This window comes from Thamnophis sirtalis, unplaced genomic scaffold (assembly GCF_051295495.1).
Source record: "Thamnophis sirtalis isolate CommonGarterSnake01/CBP01778 unplaced genomic scaffold, rThaSir2_p1.2 scaffold_2, whole genome shotgun sequence".
In the NCBI taxonomy this organism is placed as follows: domain Eukaryota; kingdom Metazoa; phylum Chordata; class Lepidosauria; order Squamata; family Natricidae; genus Thamnophis; species Thamnophis sirtalis.
Window position 1 is genome coordinate 57,732,796 of NW_028261382.1, and position 18,536 is coordinate 57,751,331.

General features: G+C 46.5%; 1 protein-coding gene across 1 annotated transcript in view; it reads right to left on the reverse strand.

The window, feature by feature from the left end:
* The window catches only part of FBXO21 (F-box protein 21), a 34,180-nt gene extending 20,348 nt beyond the window's left edge, over nucleotides 1-13,832 (reverse strand). The window contains exons 1-5 of the mRNA XM_087705674.1: nucleotides 13,577-13,832; nucleotides 5,397-5,532; nucleotides 3,818-3,912; nucleotides 2,166-2,287; nucleotides 1,017-1,163 (exon numbers count right to left, since the gene is read on the reverse strand). Of these exons, the coding sequence (XP_087561800.1) occupies nucleotides 1,017-1,163; nucleotides 2,166-2,287; nucleotides 3,818-3,912; nucleotides 5,397-5,532; nucleotides 13,577-13,827 (751 nt within the window). The 5' untranslated portion in view covers nucleotides 13,828-13,832. The remainder of the gene's footprint in view (nucleotides 1-1,016; nucleotides 1,164-2,165; nucleotides 2,288-3,817; nucleotides 3,913-5,396; nucleotides 5,533-13,576) is intronic.
* Between the last annotated feature and the right edge of the window lie 4,704 nt (nucleotides 13,833-18,536).

Here is an 18,536-nt window from a genome sequence, read left to right on the forward strand (position 1 = left end):
CCCCAACCCCCAGGAGCACTTTGCAGGTCTCCCAAAGCCTATGCATGCCCTGGTTTTTTGCAAAAAAATTGGGGCCATTTTTGTGAAGGGAGCAGGGTTTCGGGAGGCCAAAAATGGTGTATAAGATGCACTCAGATTTTCACCCTTTTGGGGGGGGGAAGGTGCATCTTATACTGTGAAAAATACGGTATACCGCTTCACACTGCTTTACAGCCCTCTCTTAGCGCTTTACAGAGTCAGCCTCTTGCCCTCAACAATCTGGGTCTTCATTTTACCAACCGCGGAAGGATGGAAGGCTGAGTCAACCTATGCTCTTCAGGTATAGCTGAATCACAACCCCCAGCACGCTCTACTGCTGGATCTCATGCGGCTGGAAAAATGCCGTGCAGTTAACATTTGTATTTTTCCAACTTCAGCAACTTTCAGGTGCGTGGATTTCAAATCCCAGAGTGCTCAGCATCGACCATACTGGATGGTGGGGGGACTCTTGGGAATTAATTATCCACCCACGCCAAGTTGATCTCGAGAATCCAAGTTATTCATTCATGGGTTAAATTTATCAATGAGTCAGGCCCAAAACTGTCAGTGTATAAGAATTTATGAACGGGAATAGCCATTAACAGCAAGTCAGCCAATGGGAACTGTTTGGTGACTGAGGCACAGGATTTGTTTGTGAGCCATGTGAGACAGCTCAGAGCCTGGGCGTGGCTTAGCTTAAGTGTTCTGTTTATATAAGAGGAGGTTTGCCTTTGCCTGGTTCTTCTGGCTTCTTGCCTGCTGCTACTTCTCTCTAACACGCTGTAAGAGCTGCATGGGTATTGTATACATGCATCATGTTTTATATTATTGTATATGAAGAAGCTTCTTCTATATAATGAATCTGGCTGAATTATCTGCTTGTGTACTGGCTGGATCGCTACAGACGGCGACAAAATTTTTTGCTACGATTAGGTGGGCTTCACAGCAGGTCTACCGCAGAAAAAGCTGAGCCAAGAGAACTGTGCTTAAGGCCATACCTGCTTTTCGGTCCACAGTGGGATGCCTGGGGTTTTTGGATTTGAGGAATTTGCACACTTTAGCAGCAATGTCATCGATCTGAACTTGGATACACTTCAGGGAGATGTCCGATAAAGGGTTGCAGTATTGGTCAACCAGCACGGCCCCTGGGAAAAGACAAGAGAGGTGGGTTTGGGAGGGCAGACAGCAACAGCACTTGGGTCCTCATTTTACCAACCTCAGAAGGACGGAAGGCTGAGTCAATTTTCCATCAGCCTCTTGCCCCCAACAATCTGGGAAGGAAGGAAGGAAGGAAGGAAGGAAGGAATAGCAATAGCCCTTAGATTTGTATATCACGTCACAGTGCTTTACAGCCCCCTTTACGTGGTTTATAGAGTCAGCCTCTTGCCCCCAACAATCTGGGAAGGAAGGAAGGAAGGAAGGAAGGAAGGAAGGAAGGAAGGAAGGAAGGAAGGAAGGAAGGAAGGAAGGAAGGAAAGCAATAGCAATAGTGCTTAGACTTATATACCGCTTCACAGTGTTTTATGGCCATCTCTAAATGGTTTACAGAGTCAGCCTATTGCCCCCAACATTTCTCAGTGAAAGATTTGTCCTTTTCACTGCTCTTCTTTGGGGTTTCTTTCCTCTTCAGTTTCAGAGTCATTCTATACTAATCTCCCATTCCTTTAAACAACGCTCCTCTCTTATTTTGTTACAATTCTTCAAATGTTCCCTTGCTTCCTAAAAATGTGCCTTACAAACGTTACACTGTGTCCCCATCAAGCTTTCTGGGACATTAAAGGAAAAGGTAAAGGTTCCCCTCGCACATATGTGCTGGTCGTTCCCGACTCTAGAGGGCGGGGCCCATCTCTGTTTCAAAGCCAAAGAGCCAGCGCTGTCCGAAGACATCTCCGTGGGCATGTGGCTGGCATGACTCAATGCCGAAGGTGCACGGAACGCTGTTCCCTTCCCACCAAAGGTGGTCCCTATTTTTCTACTTACATTTTTACATGCTTTCGAACTGCTAGGTTAGCAGAAGCTGAGATAAGTAATGGGAGCTCACTCCATTACGCGGCGCTAGGGATTCGAACCGCCAAACTGCCGACCTTTCTGATCGACAGGCTCAAGTGTCTGAGCCACCGCATCCCACTCTCTGGGACATTACCAACCTTCTAAAAAGGATTGCTCATCGGCTGAGTACTCAAGATAAGTCTTCAGTTTCTTTAAAATGTTCTGTTGCCGCAGGAAGTAAAGGATTTTCTTTGCATAGTACTTCCAGGTCAGCCCTTTCCTGCAGAGTGAAGGAAACCACCTTGGTGAGCAAGATGGGAAGCATAGAGGTTTGATAATTCTATCTATCTTATCTATCTTATCTATCTATCTTATCTATCTATCTTATCTATCTATCTTATCTATCTATCTTATCTATCTATCTAATCTATCTATCTATCTATCTATCTATCTATCTATCTATCTATCTATCATCTATCTATCTATCATCTATCTATCTATCTATCTATCATCTATCTATCTATCTATCTATCTATCTATCTATCTATCTATCTATCTATCTATCTATCTATCTATCTATCTATCTATCTATCTATCTATCACACCCAGAAGAGTGGAAAACAAGCTACGATTGTAAAGAGGAATTGTGGACAAATGTTTAAAAGTGATTTTAGACATCCCAGAGAGAAAAGCAGGTCTTTTAAAATTAAAATATTAGCATTATTTTTTGTTTGTTTGTTTATAAAGGGAATTTCATCCTTGGATCATGATGTCAACTTATGTTAGGAAACTTACAGAAAGTAGCAATAGCAATAAGACTTATATACCATTTCACAGTGCTTCACAGCTCTCTTTATGTGGTTCACAGCCCTCAACAACCCGGGTCCCTGTTTTATCAACCTCGGAAAGATGGAAGGCTGAGTCAACCTTGAGCAGGTCACGATCGAACTGCTGGCAGTGGGCAGAGTTAGCCTGCAATGCTGCATTCTACATATCAGAAACATTTTCACAAATATATATGAAAAGATGTGTGTGTGTGTTCTCCACAAGTTCTCCTCCTAACATATATATATATGTTGTATTTGTGCTGATAAATAAATATATATCTGCAGAAACTTTTCATATATATTTGTGAAAATGTTTCTGATATGTAGAATGCAGCATTGCAGGCTATATATATAACTTGAAAGTGGTTAGATCCCATCCAGCTTGTGATCCCTTGAGTTATCTTTTCAGAGGTATATTCTTACCAGATTCCTCAATGCCTTCAACAATGGCAGAGCTTGTAACGTACTGGGACAATTCTTAAAAATTCAAGGAGACGTTCAGATATTGCTGCATCTGCCTCGTAAATAGCCCTTGTTAAACTGGGCAGCCCAATCAAACATCAGCACAGGAATTCTTTTACGACATTTTATATGGGGCCATAAACTGCTTCATGACCGTTTGCGTATCATAAAACGTTTTGTAAAATTTGCCAAACGAGAGTCCAGCATTTTGGACATCAACCCATTTGAGGTACCTCAGTTCAAAACTGGATGCATCGTTTCGCGCAGTTAAAGGTTACGAGAACAAAGAGTTTTCAGTGGTATACAGAGGAATCCTTAATTCTTGTAAGGTGTACCAGGCTTTTTCAGCTGAATCTACCTCAAAGGTTCGTCAGCAAGATGGATAGGCTGGTTTTGAGCTCCTTGGGGAATGGGTAGGACACAAGGGTAATTTAAAAATAAAAGGTAAGGTCGATGTGTATGCTACGCACCCTGAAGAAACCGCCAAATATTCTTTCCTAGAGTTTTAGACTCAGCCTCACCTGCCTCCCGTATTAAGAATGGACATCAGCTCATCTTCAAAGAAATGGCTGGGGCAATCAAGAGTCTCAATATCAGTGAAGCCATCACAGGGCACCTAAATAGGAAAAACAGGGACATTAGTTGCTGCTAAAGCAGCTCTCTATAACAACCTCAAGAAGAATCAGACATTGGAGGTTTATTGAAATTGCAAATGAATGCCAGTAGGTGGTTGCGTCTTCAAATACAAATGATTTCAGATAAAAGCACGTTTAAGTAATTGTAGTTAAATGAGAATTGTGGTACATGGATAGTAAAATACATAAAGATTTTTTATTTAAAATGTCAACTCAATATGAATGAAGTATATGTAATGATTGTGGAAGAAATGCACGAAATGTATTTGTAACCAATCAACATGCTTTCTACAAGATGTAATAAAGGATGATTCTTTTTTTGTCTTTTTTGTTTAATTAAAACAATAAAAAAACTTTTCAAAGAAAAAAGAAGAATCAGACACAATTTCATCTGTCACTGTTCGATTGGTTCGTTATTAAAAGAAATGGGACCACTTGTTGAACAAGATGCCCTTATAAGCTGCCTTGAGTTGCCATGTGCTAGTGGACAGCAACATAAAATGTCTAGATAAAGAAATGAAACCACTTTAGCAGATTTGACTTCTCCAAGCCCCAACGAAACCTTTTGAGAGTTTGAAGCAAACTCTTACATTATTGGGGGTGGGCAGGCAGAGTTTCCATGTTTGGGGGCTCCAAACCGAGAATGAAAACACCTTTTCTTTGATTCATGAGGCATATGCCTATTTTAAAAAAAAATTACAGGTAGTCCTCAACGTACAAACACAACTGAACCCAGAATTACGGTTGTAAGTTATTGTGGTCATTAAGCAAGATGTCCAAACAATTCTGGCTCTCCCCGTTTTGGTCATTATGTGGAGCATGGGGTTCCTCGGGGGATGGAGGAGGCCCTTGGCTGCCGAACAAATGGTCATAAGTTGAGGACTACTTGCATTCTCAACATTATTCTTAGATTTGATATCCAGGAGGAGCTCCAGGTAACAATCTCCATTTTATCCCCAGGTGTAAGATCTGTGGGAACGACCTTCGAAAGATGAAGAGGGAGAGCCACTGCTTAGGGCAGTTTTTTTTCAATCTTGGCAACTTTAAGATGGGTGGACTTTGTCAAAATATTCATGAACTGGCAGAGACATGGTAACAGGTCAGCCAATGGGGCTTGTTTGGAAAACAGAAACTTAAGCAAAAGGTCTGGGCGTGGATTAGCTCTGTGCTCAGCTCTGAAACGAAATTAATCTAGTAGTCTGAACTGAAACAACCTCTCCTGTCTACTACATTGGACGAATCTGCTGTTGGTATTTAATTCATGTGCTGTCATGTGCTGTTATGTATATAAAGAGGTTAAGGAATCCTGCTGAATCGGTCATCTGGGTGTGCTTTCCGGATGTGATTTCTACTGCAAACTCTGACAGACTTCAACTCGCAGAATTCCTCAGCCAGTTTGCTGTACAAACAGATTAACGACAATACATTTGATTTCATTCGCGAGATCCAACCAGAAAAATCTTACGTGCTCTGAAAAGAACCTTTTGGAAAACGAGGCGACGACCGTTTGGGCTTTCAATCCTGCTTTATGCCGCTCTTTGTATTGCTCCAGCCAATTCACACCGTCTGCCTGATTGTAGTATTTCATTAAAGAAGGCCACCTGCGTCAGAGGAAGACAAACGGCACGGAAATTCATCTCCAGTCGACACACACGGTAGTTAAAAATCTAAACAAAATGATAAACCTTTGGCCAGACAGAAGCAAGGTTGTCCTTTGTGAGCAGATTACAGGGGAGAGGGGAGGAGTTTACCCATTTATCTTAGATTTGCTGTAGAGACTTTTTTTTTTTAAAAAAAAAACAAGTTTAAGTAGTTACCCATCTACCAAAAGTAATGGTAGAGCAGTGTTTCTTAACCATAGGAGCTTTATGCTGTGGCCCACCAGTGGAGCTGGCAGCAGAGTCGGACAGTGAGGAGATTGGGGAAGAACATGGGCCAGTCCTGGAGTCTGGGGAAGGCTCTGAGGAGGGCTCTGCGTCGGAGGCAGAGACGGGGCTGAGGCCGTCTCGCAGTGATCAGATGCCTACAGAGCTAGACAACAGTGAGGCAGAGGAACAGCTGGAGCCTGTTCCCAGTGTGCGCATGCGCAGAGCTGCCAGAAGAACAGTTAAGAAATCAGGGTAGATTTGGGAGTAAAGTCACAGGTAGAAGGTGATTGGCCCCTCCCCCAGGAAGCAAAAGAGAAGCGAAAGGGGAGGGGGCTTTTGCAGGAAACAATTTGTTCACTCATTTCAGGAGTGCGAAGATCTGTCCGTGAATCTCAGAGACTCTGTGCCCAGCCTTTCCTTGCACAGCCCCTCATTTGGGAAAATATTGACATGGCAGCTTTCCAAGATAGAGAAGGTCAGTAGTCATAATTACCTTTGAAAGACTGTTTGCCAGGCCTTGCTGAATGTGAATGAGAGGAATTCATATTCGTTTAATAAAAGGGTTTTTGTCGGGACCAGAAATCTGCTTCATGCTTTTTGGGGGAGCCTCGTTCAGAACACTTTTAAGATGCATGGACTTCAATTCCTAGAATTCTGGGGGTTGAAGTCCACCCATCTTAAAGTTGCCAAGATTGAGAAACACTGCAATAGAGGGTCCATTGACTTTGGGTGAGCAGGAAGGGGTGGAGGAGAGATGGGAAAATTGTTCAGTTGGCTGCTGAGCCTGAACAAATGGCTTAGTATGGAAACAATAGTCTTCCCTTCAGCTCCGCAGAGCTGTTATTTTGGGAATCCCAATCCAGTAACAGCCTCACCATGTCCTCCTCAATGACAGAACCTTCTAATTACATAAAATAAACAGCTTAATGATATTATTCGGGTGCAGCCACTGATGCCTCCTTCCTTTCCCATCCACTAGGGAAGCTGTTCATTCATAAGTGCCCTGGTGTCTGAAAACCACTGCAACGGCTAAGTCAAAGGGGGAAAAGGGCCATATACGTGTGTGACTAAATATCAAATTTATTTGCCATACTCTGTGAGTGTTTATTTATTTATTTTATTTATTTATTAATTAGACTTATATACCGCTTCATAGGGCTTTCAGCCCTCTCTAAGCGGTTTACAGATTTTTTTAGCAAATTGAGTCAGCAAATTGCCCCCACAGTCTGGGTTCTCATTTCACCCACCTCGGAAGGATGGAAGGCTGAGTCGACCTTGAGCCGGTGAGATTTGAACTGCTGAACTGCAGATCACAGTCAGCTGAAGTGGCCTGCAGTACTGCACCCTAACCACTGCGCCACCTCAGCTCTAAAAGAATGTTCTAAAAGAAGTCATTGGATTAAGATCATCCATTACACCAAATTCTCTTTAATTTATTTATAACTGAGGTCCATGGAGCCATGATTCTCTGGATGGCCACGCAAACATTTTATTTATTAATAAAAGGATGCACCTCAAATAAACCCAGTCAGGGCTGAGGAAGCTTCTTGGATGAGAAGCGAAACGTCTTCTAGGGAAAAAGAACAAAGGAAGCCCAGTTGCCTCTTGAAAAAAAAAAAAAAAACGGTTCCACCACAAAACCGCGTTCGACTAAAGGGCGCTCGACGAAACCGCGTAGCTGACGTCATCACAGCGCGACAACAGCACGGAGAAAAAAGTACGCTGTAAACCCTAAACCTAAAATTAACCCCTAAACCTAAACCTAACCCGCCTAAACCTAATCCTAATCCTAAACCTAACCCTTAACCTAACGCTAAACCTAACCCTTAACCTAACCCTAAACCTAATCCTAACCCTAACCCTTACATTAACTTGAATCGGCTTGCTTTCAAAGCGCTATTTAAAGTGCCCTTCTTTCTCCGCGCTTGCTGTTGTCGCCCTGTTGATGACGTCAGCGACGCGGTTTAATCAGGCGCGCTTTAGTCGAGCGCGGTTTTGTCGTGCCACGAAAAAAAACACCTTTGGGACAACCATGGCCTGGATGGCCAAGAATCTCCACAGACAACACAAATAAACCACATCACACCATCTCTACCGAAGCTTGCAATGATGCCCCACAAATAATGTACTATCGTCACTTCTTGCTTTTTTAGTTTAGGGCTTTTACGGATATCTCTCTCTTCTTTCACTGCTGGAGAGCGAAGGACAACTCCCCAGCATTTGCATTAACACTTGCAGAGTCAATAATGACAAGGGTGTTGGGAAGGGATATATGTAAATTTTCTCTTCCAGGGAAGTTTGCCGGCTGCCTGGCTTGGTACATGTCTTGGCAAGGGAAGACAAGCTTTTTTTTTTTAAAAAAAAAATCTTTTCCTTTTTCCAACTGCCAGTTGGCTTGTAAAACTCCGAATGAACAGCTCAAAGGAAGCAGATATCCTGTCTGCACCTGCAAATCAGGCCGAACCGTCGCCGAGTTCAGCAAAGCTAAAACTCGGAGTTTGCTTCCAAGCAGCGTCCGCGATTCACAGAGCGGCTTTAGCCTGCCAGCAGCCAAATTGGACGATCCAAAGATTCGGATCCAACCGTGTGGGCCTGGCGAGAAGAGGGGCCTGCCGTCCAAAAAGCAGCCGTTTCTTTGAAGGCGAGACTTCCTGGCAGGCGGAAGAGTTATTGACCTGTTCCTCTGGGCCAGGTTCCATTTGAAGTAATTACATTGGAGGGCTTTAAACATCCTCTCCCTTGCAAATTCAGTTGGAGGAATTATTCTCTACCCCCGCTGCCTTAAAATAAACAGTTGCAATAATAACGCAGCCGTGAGTTGTGGCAGAGTGTCATTTGGCACTCACTGGCCTTCAGGCCACTAAATTCATCTATCCCTGAAAAGGAACTGCATAAGGCAGAGATGAAAGCAAGCAGATACAGGGGAGAGGGGGGAAAACACACACACAAACACACAATAGAAGCTTTGGGAACGGCAAAGTCAGTTATTGGAAGCATTCCTCACAAAGGCTGCCTTTTGTCAACTCCAGATAGTAAAATATTTTTTTAAAAAAAGTTTATAAACAAGGACAACCAGATGCCTATTAAAGGGGATGGATAAAAGCATTCTAACTCTGGATTTTTAACTAGGATACGTGTCATTGGCGGCTGGGCAGAAAGAGCTTTTCAAGTCACAGAGAATAGCTAGGTAAATGATAATCTAGCATGGTTGTATATATGTATGCATGTATGTATGCATGCATGCATGTATGTATGCATGTAGGGACATGGTGGCTCAGTAGGTAAGAGGCTGTGCTTGTCAATCAGAAGGTTCGGCAGTTTGGCAGTTCGAATCCCTAGTGCTGCTTAACAGAGTGAGCTCCCGTTACTTGTCCCAGCCTCTGCCAATCTAGCAGTTCGAAAGCAGGTTAAAAATGCAAGTAGAAAAATAGGAACCACCTTTGGTGGGAAGGAAACAGCGTTCCGTGCGCCTTCAGCGTTGAATCATGCCGGTCACATGATCACAGAGATGTCTTTGGAAACCGCTGGCGGCTCTTAGGCTTTGAAACAGAGATGAGCACTGCTCCCTAGAGTCGGGAACAACTAGCACGCATGTGCGAGGGGAACTTTTACCTCTATGTATGTATGTATGTATGTTTGTTTCATAAGAAGCAAAGGATGGAAACTCACTAAGAAGAGAAGCAACCTAGAATTAAGGAGCAATTTCCTGGCAGTGAGAACAATGAAACAGTGAGAACATCTTGCCTCCAGAAGTTATGGAGTTATATGAAGTTATACTGGAGGTTTTCAAAAGACTGGACAGCTATTTGTCTGAAATGGTATAGGGTTCCCTGCCTGAGCAGGGGGTTGGACTAGAAGACCTCCAAGCTCCCTTCCAACTCCATCATCCTGTTATTCTGTCTAATAGCAATAGCAATAGCAGTTAGACATATACCGCTTCATAGGGCTTTCAGCCCTCTCTAAGCGGTTTACAGAGTCAGCATATCGCCCCCAACAACAATCCGGGTCCTCATTTTACCCACCTTGGAAGGATGGAAGGCTGAGTCAACCCTGAGCCGGTGAGATTTGAACAGCCGAACTGCAGAACTGCAGTCAGCTGAAGTGGCCTGCAGTACTGCACTGCTAACCACTGCGCCACATCGGCTCTCGTTATTCATTCATTCCATTTCTACAGCCGCCCAACTCAACAAGTGACTCTGGGCGGTTTACACTTCTAAAATTATAAAACAATCAAAAAGAGACATTAAAACAGTAAAAACATCCACAAACAGCAGCCGTGATGATTAATCAACTAGGTGCAGCCAAATCACACAATCGGAGCTCCAGGCCTGAGTACATAGCCAAGTTTTTAAAGCCTTGAAAAAGGCCAACAGGATTGAGTCATTCTAATCTCTGAAGAACTAAAAAAAAAATGAAGCACGCAAAAGATATTTTAAAAGTGGCTTGGGGAAGGCGAGTGGCATCCACAGGCGGTCCTCGACTTACGACCGCAATGGAGATCACAATTTCTGTTGTTAAGTGAGACGCTTGTTGAGCCTTGCCCCATTTAATGATCTTCCTTGCCACCGTTTTTAAGTGAATCACTGCGGCAAGCCGGTTGTTAAGTTGAATCTGGCTTCTCCGTTGACTTTGCTTGCCAGAAGGTCGCAAATGGGGATCACACAACCCCGGGACACTACACAAGCGTCTGAATTGGGATCACATGACCCTGGGGATGCTGCAAAGGTTGTAAGTGTGAAAACGAGCTCCCCGTGGAGATTCGGACTCTCTCTACCCTTCAGGCCTTCCGGACGGCCGTGAAGACCTGGCTGTCCCAGCAAGCCTGGGGTTGAGTTCCCCCCCTACTCGAATTTGCTGTGTCTGTTGTGCTTTTAAACTGTTTGTATTGTCTGTTTGTCTTTGTCTCACTTTTGTAATTTCCCCTCCCTTGGCTTTGTTCAGCCGCCCTGAGTCCCTTCGGGGAATAGGGCGGCCTACAAATTGAATAAAATCCAAAATCCAAATCCAAAAATGGTCATGTCACTTTTTAGAATAGAGTACAGTAGAATTCGTTCTTGGCCAGGTGGTGCAGTGGTTAAATGCAGCACTGCAGGAATACTTCAGCTGACTGCAGTTCTGCAGTTCGGCTGTTCAAATCTCACCGGCTCAGGGTTGACTCAGCCTTCCATCCTTCCGAGGTGGGTAAAATGAGGACCCGGATTGTTGTTGGGGGCGATATGCTGACTCTGTAAACCGCTTAGAGAGGGCTGAAAGCCCTATGAAGCGGTATATAAGTCTAAGTGCTATTGATTGGACACACAAGGAAATTTGTCTTTGGTGCAGATGCTCTCAAGTGTACATAAAAAGACAAGATACTTTTTTCAGTGCTGTTGGAACTTTGATCAGTCACTAAATGAAATGTTGTAAGTCGAGGATTGTCTCTCTCTCTGTGTGTGTGTGTGTGTGTGTGTGTGTTCCAAAGCCCAAGTGTCCCCACTGAATGCAGCGCAGCAACCGCAACCACAAAATGCCTATCACAGCAGGAAAGAGCGAAGGGAAGCCCACGCTTTTCCCATCATTGAGGTTTAGGAACAGAATTTGACTTGATAGATCCTCAAGTTATGACTATTCGTTCAGGTCCTTCCTCCTTGCCCTCTGCCCATGCCCAGAGGCATCCCTTCGCAACCTAGCTGTGTGCTGCGAAACTGGGAAATCCCTTTGGCTTGGGGCATCACCTTCCTCTCTGCACATGACCAGAAGCACCCCGTTTCCCAACCTGACACCCCGATGCATCGCAAGCTGCAAATCCAATGAGGTTCTATCAGTCCTCCTTGCCCCCAAGCCCTCTGCCCATGCTCAGAAGCCTCGTTGCTCTGTTCCTGGCCGTGCCCAAAAGCATCTCTTACCAATCTCTCTCCAGTCCTGGTGCATCACGAGCTGCAAAACCAGGCAGCTTTGTTGGTCTTGGGACATCTTCCTCCTCCTCCTTGCCCCAGCTGTCCTTTACACATGCTCAGAGGCCCTGGGGCACCCATGGTGCAAAACCTGGAAGCTCCTCCTTGGGTTGGGAGGAACCCCTCTCCTGCCCCTGCACTCTACACATGCTCAGACACCTTGGTTAACCAGGATGCAAAGCACTGGAAGTTCCTCCTGTTTGAGAGTATACCATTCTCTATCCCTGCACTCTGCACATGCCCAGACACCCTGGTGCCCATCACTGGAAGTTCCTCTTCGTTGGGAGTATCCTGTCCTCTACACCCTGCACACGCCCAAACACCCTGGTGCATCCATGTCCGAAACCTGGACACTCCTCTTGGCTGGGAGAACCCTGTCTTCTATGCCTGCACTCTGCACATGCCCAGACACCCTGATGCACCTGTTGTAAAAAAAAAAACACCTGGACACTCTTCCTGTACCTCTGCACTCTGCACATGCCCAGACACATTGATACAACTGTGGTGAAAAACCTGGACTCTCCTCCTCTACCCTTGCACTCTGCACATGTCCAGACACCCTGGTGCAAAATCTGGAAGCTCCTCCTGGTTGGGAGTAACCCCTCCCCTACCCCTGCACTCTGCATATGCCTAGAGTCCCTGGCGAACCAGGGTGCAAAAAAAACTGTAAGTCCCTTCTGGTTAGGACTAACCCGCTTCTATCTCTGCACTCTGCACATGCCCAGACACCCTGATGCACTCATGTGTGAAACCTGGACACTCCTGGTTGGGAGTTCCCAGTCTTCTATCCCTGCACTCTGCACATGCCCAGACATCCTGATGCATCTGTGGTAAAAAAACCTAGACTCTCCTCCTCTATCCCTGCACTCTGTATATGGTCAGACATCCTGATGCACCTATAGCACAAAACCTAGACGCTCCTCCTGTATCCCTGCACTTTGCACATGCCCGGACACCCTGGTGCAAAACCTGGAAGCACCTCCTGGTTGGGAGTACCCTGTCCTCTAACCCTGCACTCTGCACATGCCCAGACACTCTGGTGCAAAACCTGGAAGCTCCTCCTGGTTGGGAGTTCCCAGTCTTCTATCCCTGCACTCTGCACATGCCCAGACACCTTCATACACCTGTGGTAAAAAAAAAAACTCTCAACACACCTCCTGTATCCCTGCACTCTGTACATGCCCAGACACCCTGATGCACCTATGGTGCAAAACCTAGACATTCCTCCTGTATCCCTGCACTTTGTACATGCCCAGACACCCTAATGCAGTGTTTCTCAACCTTGGCAACTTGAAGATGTCTGGACTTCAACTCCCAGAATTCCCCAGCCAGCGAATGCTGGCTGGGGAATTCTGGGAGTTGAAGTCCGGACATCTTCAAGTTGCCAAGGTTGAGAAACACTGCTCTAATGCACTCATGTCTGAAACCTGGACATTCCTGGTTGGGAGTTTCCAGTCTTCTATCCCTGCACTCTGCACATGCCCAGACACCCTGATGCACTCATGTGTGAAGCCTGAAAGCTCCTCCTGGTTGGGAGTTCCCAATCTTCTACCCCCGCACTCTGCAAATGCCCAGACACCTTCATACACCTGTGGTGCAAAACCTAGACACTCCTCCTGTATCCCTGCACTCTGCACATGCCCAGACACCCTGATGCCCTCATGTGTGAAACCTGGAAGCTCCTCCTGGTTGGGAGTTCCCAGCCTTCTATCTCTGCACTTTGCACATGCCCAGACACCCTGCCGCACCCGTGATGCAAAACCCAGACAATCCCCCCCTCCTTCCCGTCCCGCCTTCTCTCCCCCGCGCCCAGAGGCGCCCTCGCCCAGCCCGCCGCCACCCACCTGCGCCGCAGCTGCTCCCGCCAGACCTTCCCGCGGGGCTGGCAGGCGTCCCTCAGGTGGCGGCAGGAACAGGACAGGCGGCCCAGGTCGGCGGCGCCCAGCGAGCCGCAGCACAGGATGAGCTCCAGCAGCTCGCCCGGCAGCTCCGTCAGGCCGAGCGGGGCCGGGGCCGGGGCCGACGCGGGGCCCGCCCGCTGCTCCTCGGCCTCTTCGGCCGCCTCCTCACAGGCCTCCCGCTCGGCCGCCGCCATCTCTCGCGCCGCTGCCCTGAAGAGGCCGAGTGGAGGCCTGCGCATGCGCGGCGGGAGGGTTTCTCCCGCTCCCTCCCTCGGGGGGCGTTTCCAAAGAGGCAGGAAGCCTTTCCTATGGATTTCACGATAGAGTTGGAAGGGCCCTTGGAGGTCATCTAGTCCAACCCCCCGCCCAAGCAGGAGACCCTACACCATTTCAGGCACATGGCAGTCCAGTCTCTTCTTGAAAGCCTCAAGGGATGAAGCTCCCACAACTTCCAAAATCAACTTCTATTCCATGGGTTGATGGTTCTCACTGTCAGAAAATTCCTCCTCATTTCCAGGTTGAATCTCTCCTTGGTCATTTTCCATCCATTATTCCTTGTCTGGCCTTCGAGTGCTTTGGAACATAGCTTGACCCCCCTCCTCTCTGTGGCAGCCCCTCAAATATTGGAAGATGCTCTCCTGCCTCCACTGGTCCTTCTCTTCACTAGAATAGCCATGCCTGGTTCCTACAACCCTTCATCGTATGTTTAATCTCTAGACTTTTGATCATCTTAGATGAATTCAGATTAAAAGAGTTGGAAGGGATCTTGGAGGTCATCTAGTCCAACCTCCTCCCCAAGCAGGAGACCCTACACTCTTTCTGACAGATGGCCTCCCAGTCTCTTCTTCAAAGCTTCCAGTGATGAAGCTCCCACAACTTCTGAAGGCAACTTCTGTTCCATGGGTTGATTGTTCTCACTGGCAGGACATTTTTTCTTAATTTCTGTCCTTCATTAGTTTCCCTTCCATTGCTTCTTCTCCTGCCTTCAGGTGATTTGGAAAATAGCTTGGCCCCCTCCTCTCTGTGGCAGCCCACCAGATATTGGAAGACTGCTATCCTGCCTCCCCTGGTCCTTCTCTTCCCTCGACTAGCCATGCCCGGTTCCTGCAACCGTCCATCGTATGTTTTAGCCTCCAGTCCCCTCATCATCCTGGTTGCTCTTCTCTGCCCTCTTTCTAGAGTCTCCACATCTTTTTTATAGTGTGGTGACCAAAACTGGATTCAGTACTCTAGGTGTGGCCTTACTAAGGCTTTATAGAGTGGCATTAGTACCCCTCTTGATCTTGATTGTAACCCTTTGTGAATGCTGTTTGGGATTGCTTTTTTGACTGCCGGTGAGATTGACTGCTGGTGAGATTGACTGAAAGCACACTGCTGGCTTATATTTATATATTTGGTTGTCCACTAAGACTCCGAGATCCCTCTCACAGACTTTAATTGATCCTTATTTCATTTGCATCGGTGTTTCTCAATCTCTTGACTCCTTTGAGCCCTCTGGCTGGACTCCAACTCCCAGAATGCCCTGAGCTGGCTGGGCGGGGGTGTTCTGGGAGTTGAAGTCCACCCATCTTAAAAGATGCAAAGTGAACTGAGTGTCAGGTGCGAGAAGTCATGAACCAGGATAGAACCCAAAGGTGCTTTTTCACCACCACCCCAAGAAGCAATTGGACTTCCTTGTTTTTCTTTGAAGTCTTTTCGCTTCTCATCCAAGAAGCTTCTTCGGCTCTGATGGGATGGTGACTTCCTTTCAGCAGTTCCAAGAAGACTTCATACCTTCTTTGTACTACTCAGGTGACCCAAAGGACATAGACAAACCTTCAAGTGACCTTAATGTGTTCTGACCAAGGCTTCCCGAGAGCAGGAAGCAAACTCCTTGTCCTGACAAAAGCCCCCTTTATTAATTGACTGCGAATTCTGCTCATTCACATCCAGCAAAGTCTTTCGAGGGAGGATTTACAGTCACAGACCTTATCTGGCTTGGAGAGGTGCCAGGCTCATCTCTGCAGAACTTGGCAAGGAGTCTTGGAGAGTCACGAACCAATGAAGCGGACTAATGGTCTCCTGCAAACTCCACTCCCCTTTCACTCTCCTTTTATTTCCTCTGGGAGGGGGGAAATTCATCGTCCACCTGTGGCCTTACTCCCAAGTCGGTCCCTGTTCTTTAGCACTTCCCTTCATCTGGCAGCTCTGTGCATGCACACACTGGGAACAGGCTCCTGCTGTTCTTCTGCCTCACTGATGTCTGACTCTGAAGGCAGCTGATAAATGGCAGACGGCTCTGGCCCCCTCTCTGCCTCCGACACAGAGCCCTCATCCGAGCCTTCCCCAGACTCCAGGACTGGCCCATCTTCCTCCCCAACCTCCTCACTGTCCAAATCTGCTGCCAGCTGTGCTGGCTGCTGGTGGCGGGCCACAACATAATGATTCTCTAAAAGGATGCAAATGACCAGCTTCCTGCAAGGAGTATAAATCCTTCCATTCCTCACTATTCCGTCAGAGCTGAACAAGCTTCTTGGATGAGAAGTGAAAAGGGCTCGAATAAAAACCGAGTTGCCTCTTGGGAAATAATACTCCTTTGGGACAACTGTGAGCTGGATGACTGAGAATCTCCATATATATTTAGCCAGAACCAGAATAGAGTTCAAAGGTACTTGCACATTTATTTCATACTACCAATTTTTGCAAGAATCCAAACTACTAATGGGGCAAGGCGAACTGACACAGATAATGGTCTGTTCTGTTAAGAACACAGGATTGTAAGAAGAGATTGGTCAGCCATTTGTCTGAAATGGTATAGGGTTTCCTGCTTTTGCAGGGGGTGGGGTGGACTAGAAGATCTCCAAGGGCCCTTCCAACTCTTCTGATGATGCATTTGACCCCCACCCTCGGGTTCAGCCTACACTGACATTGAGAACCACTGATTTATACTGATAACTACCTGACAACTCAGTGTTATTTATTTATAGGGGGAAAACGTCCAGACCGAATATAATTGCTAATGGTGGATTTTCCCTCATACCAGAGGGACCCTTTTTGTGAGGGCGTTACCATGCCAACCCCACTGCGCTGTACAGGCGAAGCCATTTTAAGGCACAACAGGCTGTATCTTAACTGAACACACATCCCGAGGGGTTTTAAGGGTGTCTTACCCCCGACAGTATTTGTTTCCAGAGAGGAAGTCATCTGTGTACCAAGTTTGGTTGAAATTGCTCCAGGCATTCCAGAGTTATGCTGGAATGTATGTATGTATGTATGTATGTATGTATGTATGTATGTATGTATGTATGTATGTATGTATGTATATTTAAATAGATAGATAGATAGATAGATAGACAGACAGACAGACAGACAGATTTATATGCTGCCCAATTCTCAGGGATTCTTAGCGGTCAGCACTAATCCCAAAAGTGGGTTGACATCTTTGTAGTTAGATGTCTGCTCTCCATGATGCGATCCTGATTGATTCGTGGTTAAGCAAGCCCTGGTTTGTCGGTGTGGACCTAAGCCCTAAGCTGAGGCGGGGGAATCCTGGGAGTTGAAGTCTAGCCCTCATGAAATGACCACGTTTGAGAAGTGTTAGCTTAGAACGTGAATGTGAAGTAGGGCTTTTCAATGGCCCTGCAATATATCACAGGGAAGTTTTATTCACATTCATAGGTATGTTTCTTGATCCACTGGCTTTGTGGCCAAAATCATAGAACCACCAAAGGTTTCCTTGTTGATGTGCAATCACCTGATCCCTTCAGCATCTCTACTTTTTTTTGGGGGGGGGGGAATCCATTGTTCATGCTGCAATCTCATCCAGCCTGCGCCAGGGGTGGGATTGAAAAATGTTAGCAACCAGTTCTCTGCCCCCTTTGCTGGGTGGCTGTGGCCATAGTGGGCATAGCCAACTCAGCCTCCTGCATCATAGCAGTGTGTGTGTGTGTTTTCACCCTTCCCCAGCCTCCGGAGGCTTTCCTCGAGTCGCCAGGAGGGAAAAATGGCATCCCCCATGCTCCAGAGGCTGGAAATGGACTCGTTTCCAGACTTCTGGGAGGCCCACTTTTTTGTCTTCCCGCGCGGACCCTGCCCTTACCTGGCATCCAAAATGGGCTGCGTGGAGATTCCTGATCTCCACAAAACCCCTTTTATTAAATGAATGTGAAGTCTTCCCATTCAAAGGCCTGGTAAACAGTCTTTCAAAGGTGACTTTAGGACCACAGATCTTCTCTAGCTTGGAAAGCTGCCCTGTAAATTGTTTCCAAATGTGGTGCTGTGCAAGGAAAGACTGAGCACAGACTCGCAGTGTTGGGTTTCAATTTTTTTTTAGAACCTCTTCTGTAGGTGTGGCCTGTTTTGTGGGAGTGGCTTGCCGGCCATGTGACCGGGTGGGAGTAGCTTGCCAGCCATGTGACCATGTGGGCGTGGCCAACTTTTAAAGTGGTGAAACTTAACAACGCTCTTCCTTAGCAACCAAAATGTTGGCTCAGAAACTCTGGCATTTGAAGTATGCAAGTCTTAAACCTGTCAAGTTACAAGACCCTTGCACCCCTAACCCTTTAGAAAAAAACAAACCCAGGGGTGTTCAAAGTTGACAGCTTTAAGACTTGTGGACTTCAATTCCCAGAATTCCTCCTCTCGCTCTTCATCTTGATGATGTCCGAACCGGCAGGGGGGAGGAAGCTGGAACCAGCTCTAAACGGCATGGTAGATTTGTGGAACCTCTTCTATAGAAGAGGTTAGAACTGGCAGGAACCCACCCTTGGCACAGAGTCTCTGAGATTCACGGACAGATCTTCACACTCCTGAAACGAATGAGCGAACAAATTGTTTCCTGCAAAAGCCCATTCCCCTTTCGCTTCTCTTTTATTTCCTATGGGAGGGGCCGTTTACTGTCTACCTGTGGCTTTAATCCCAAGTC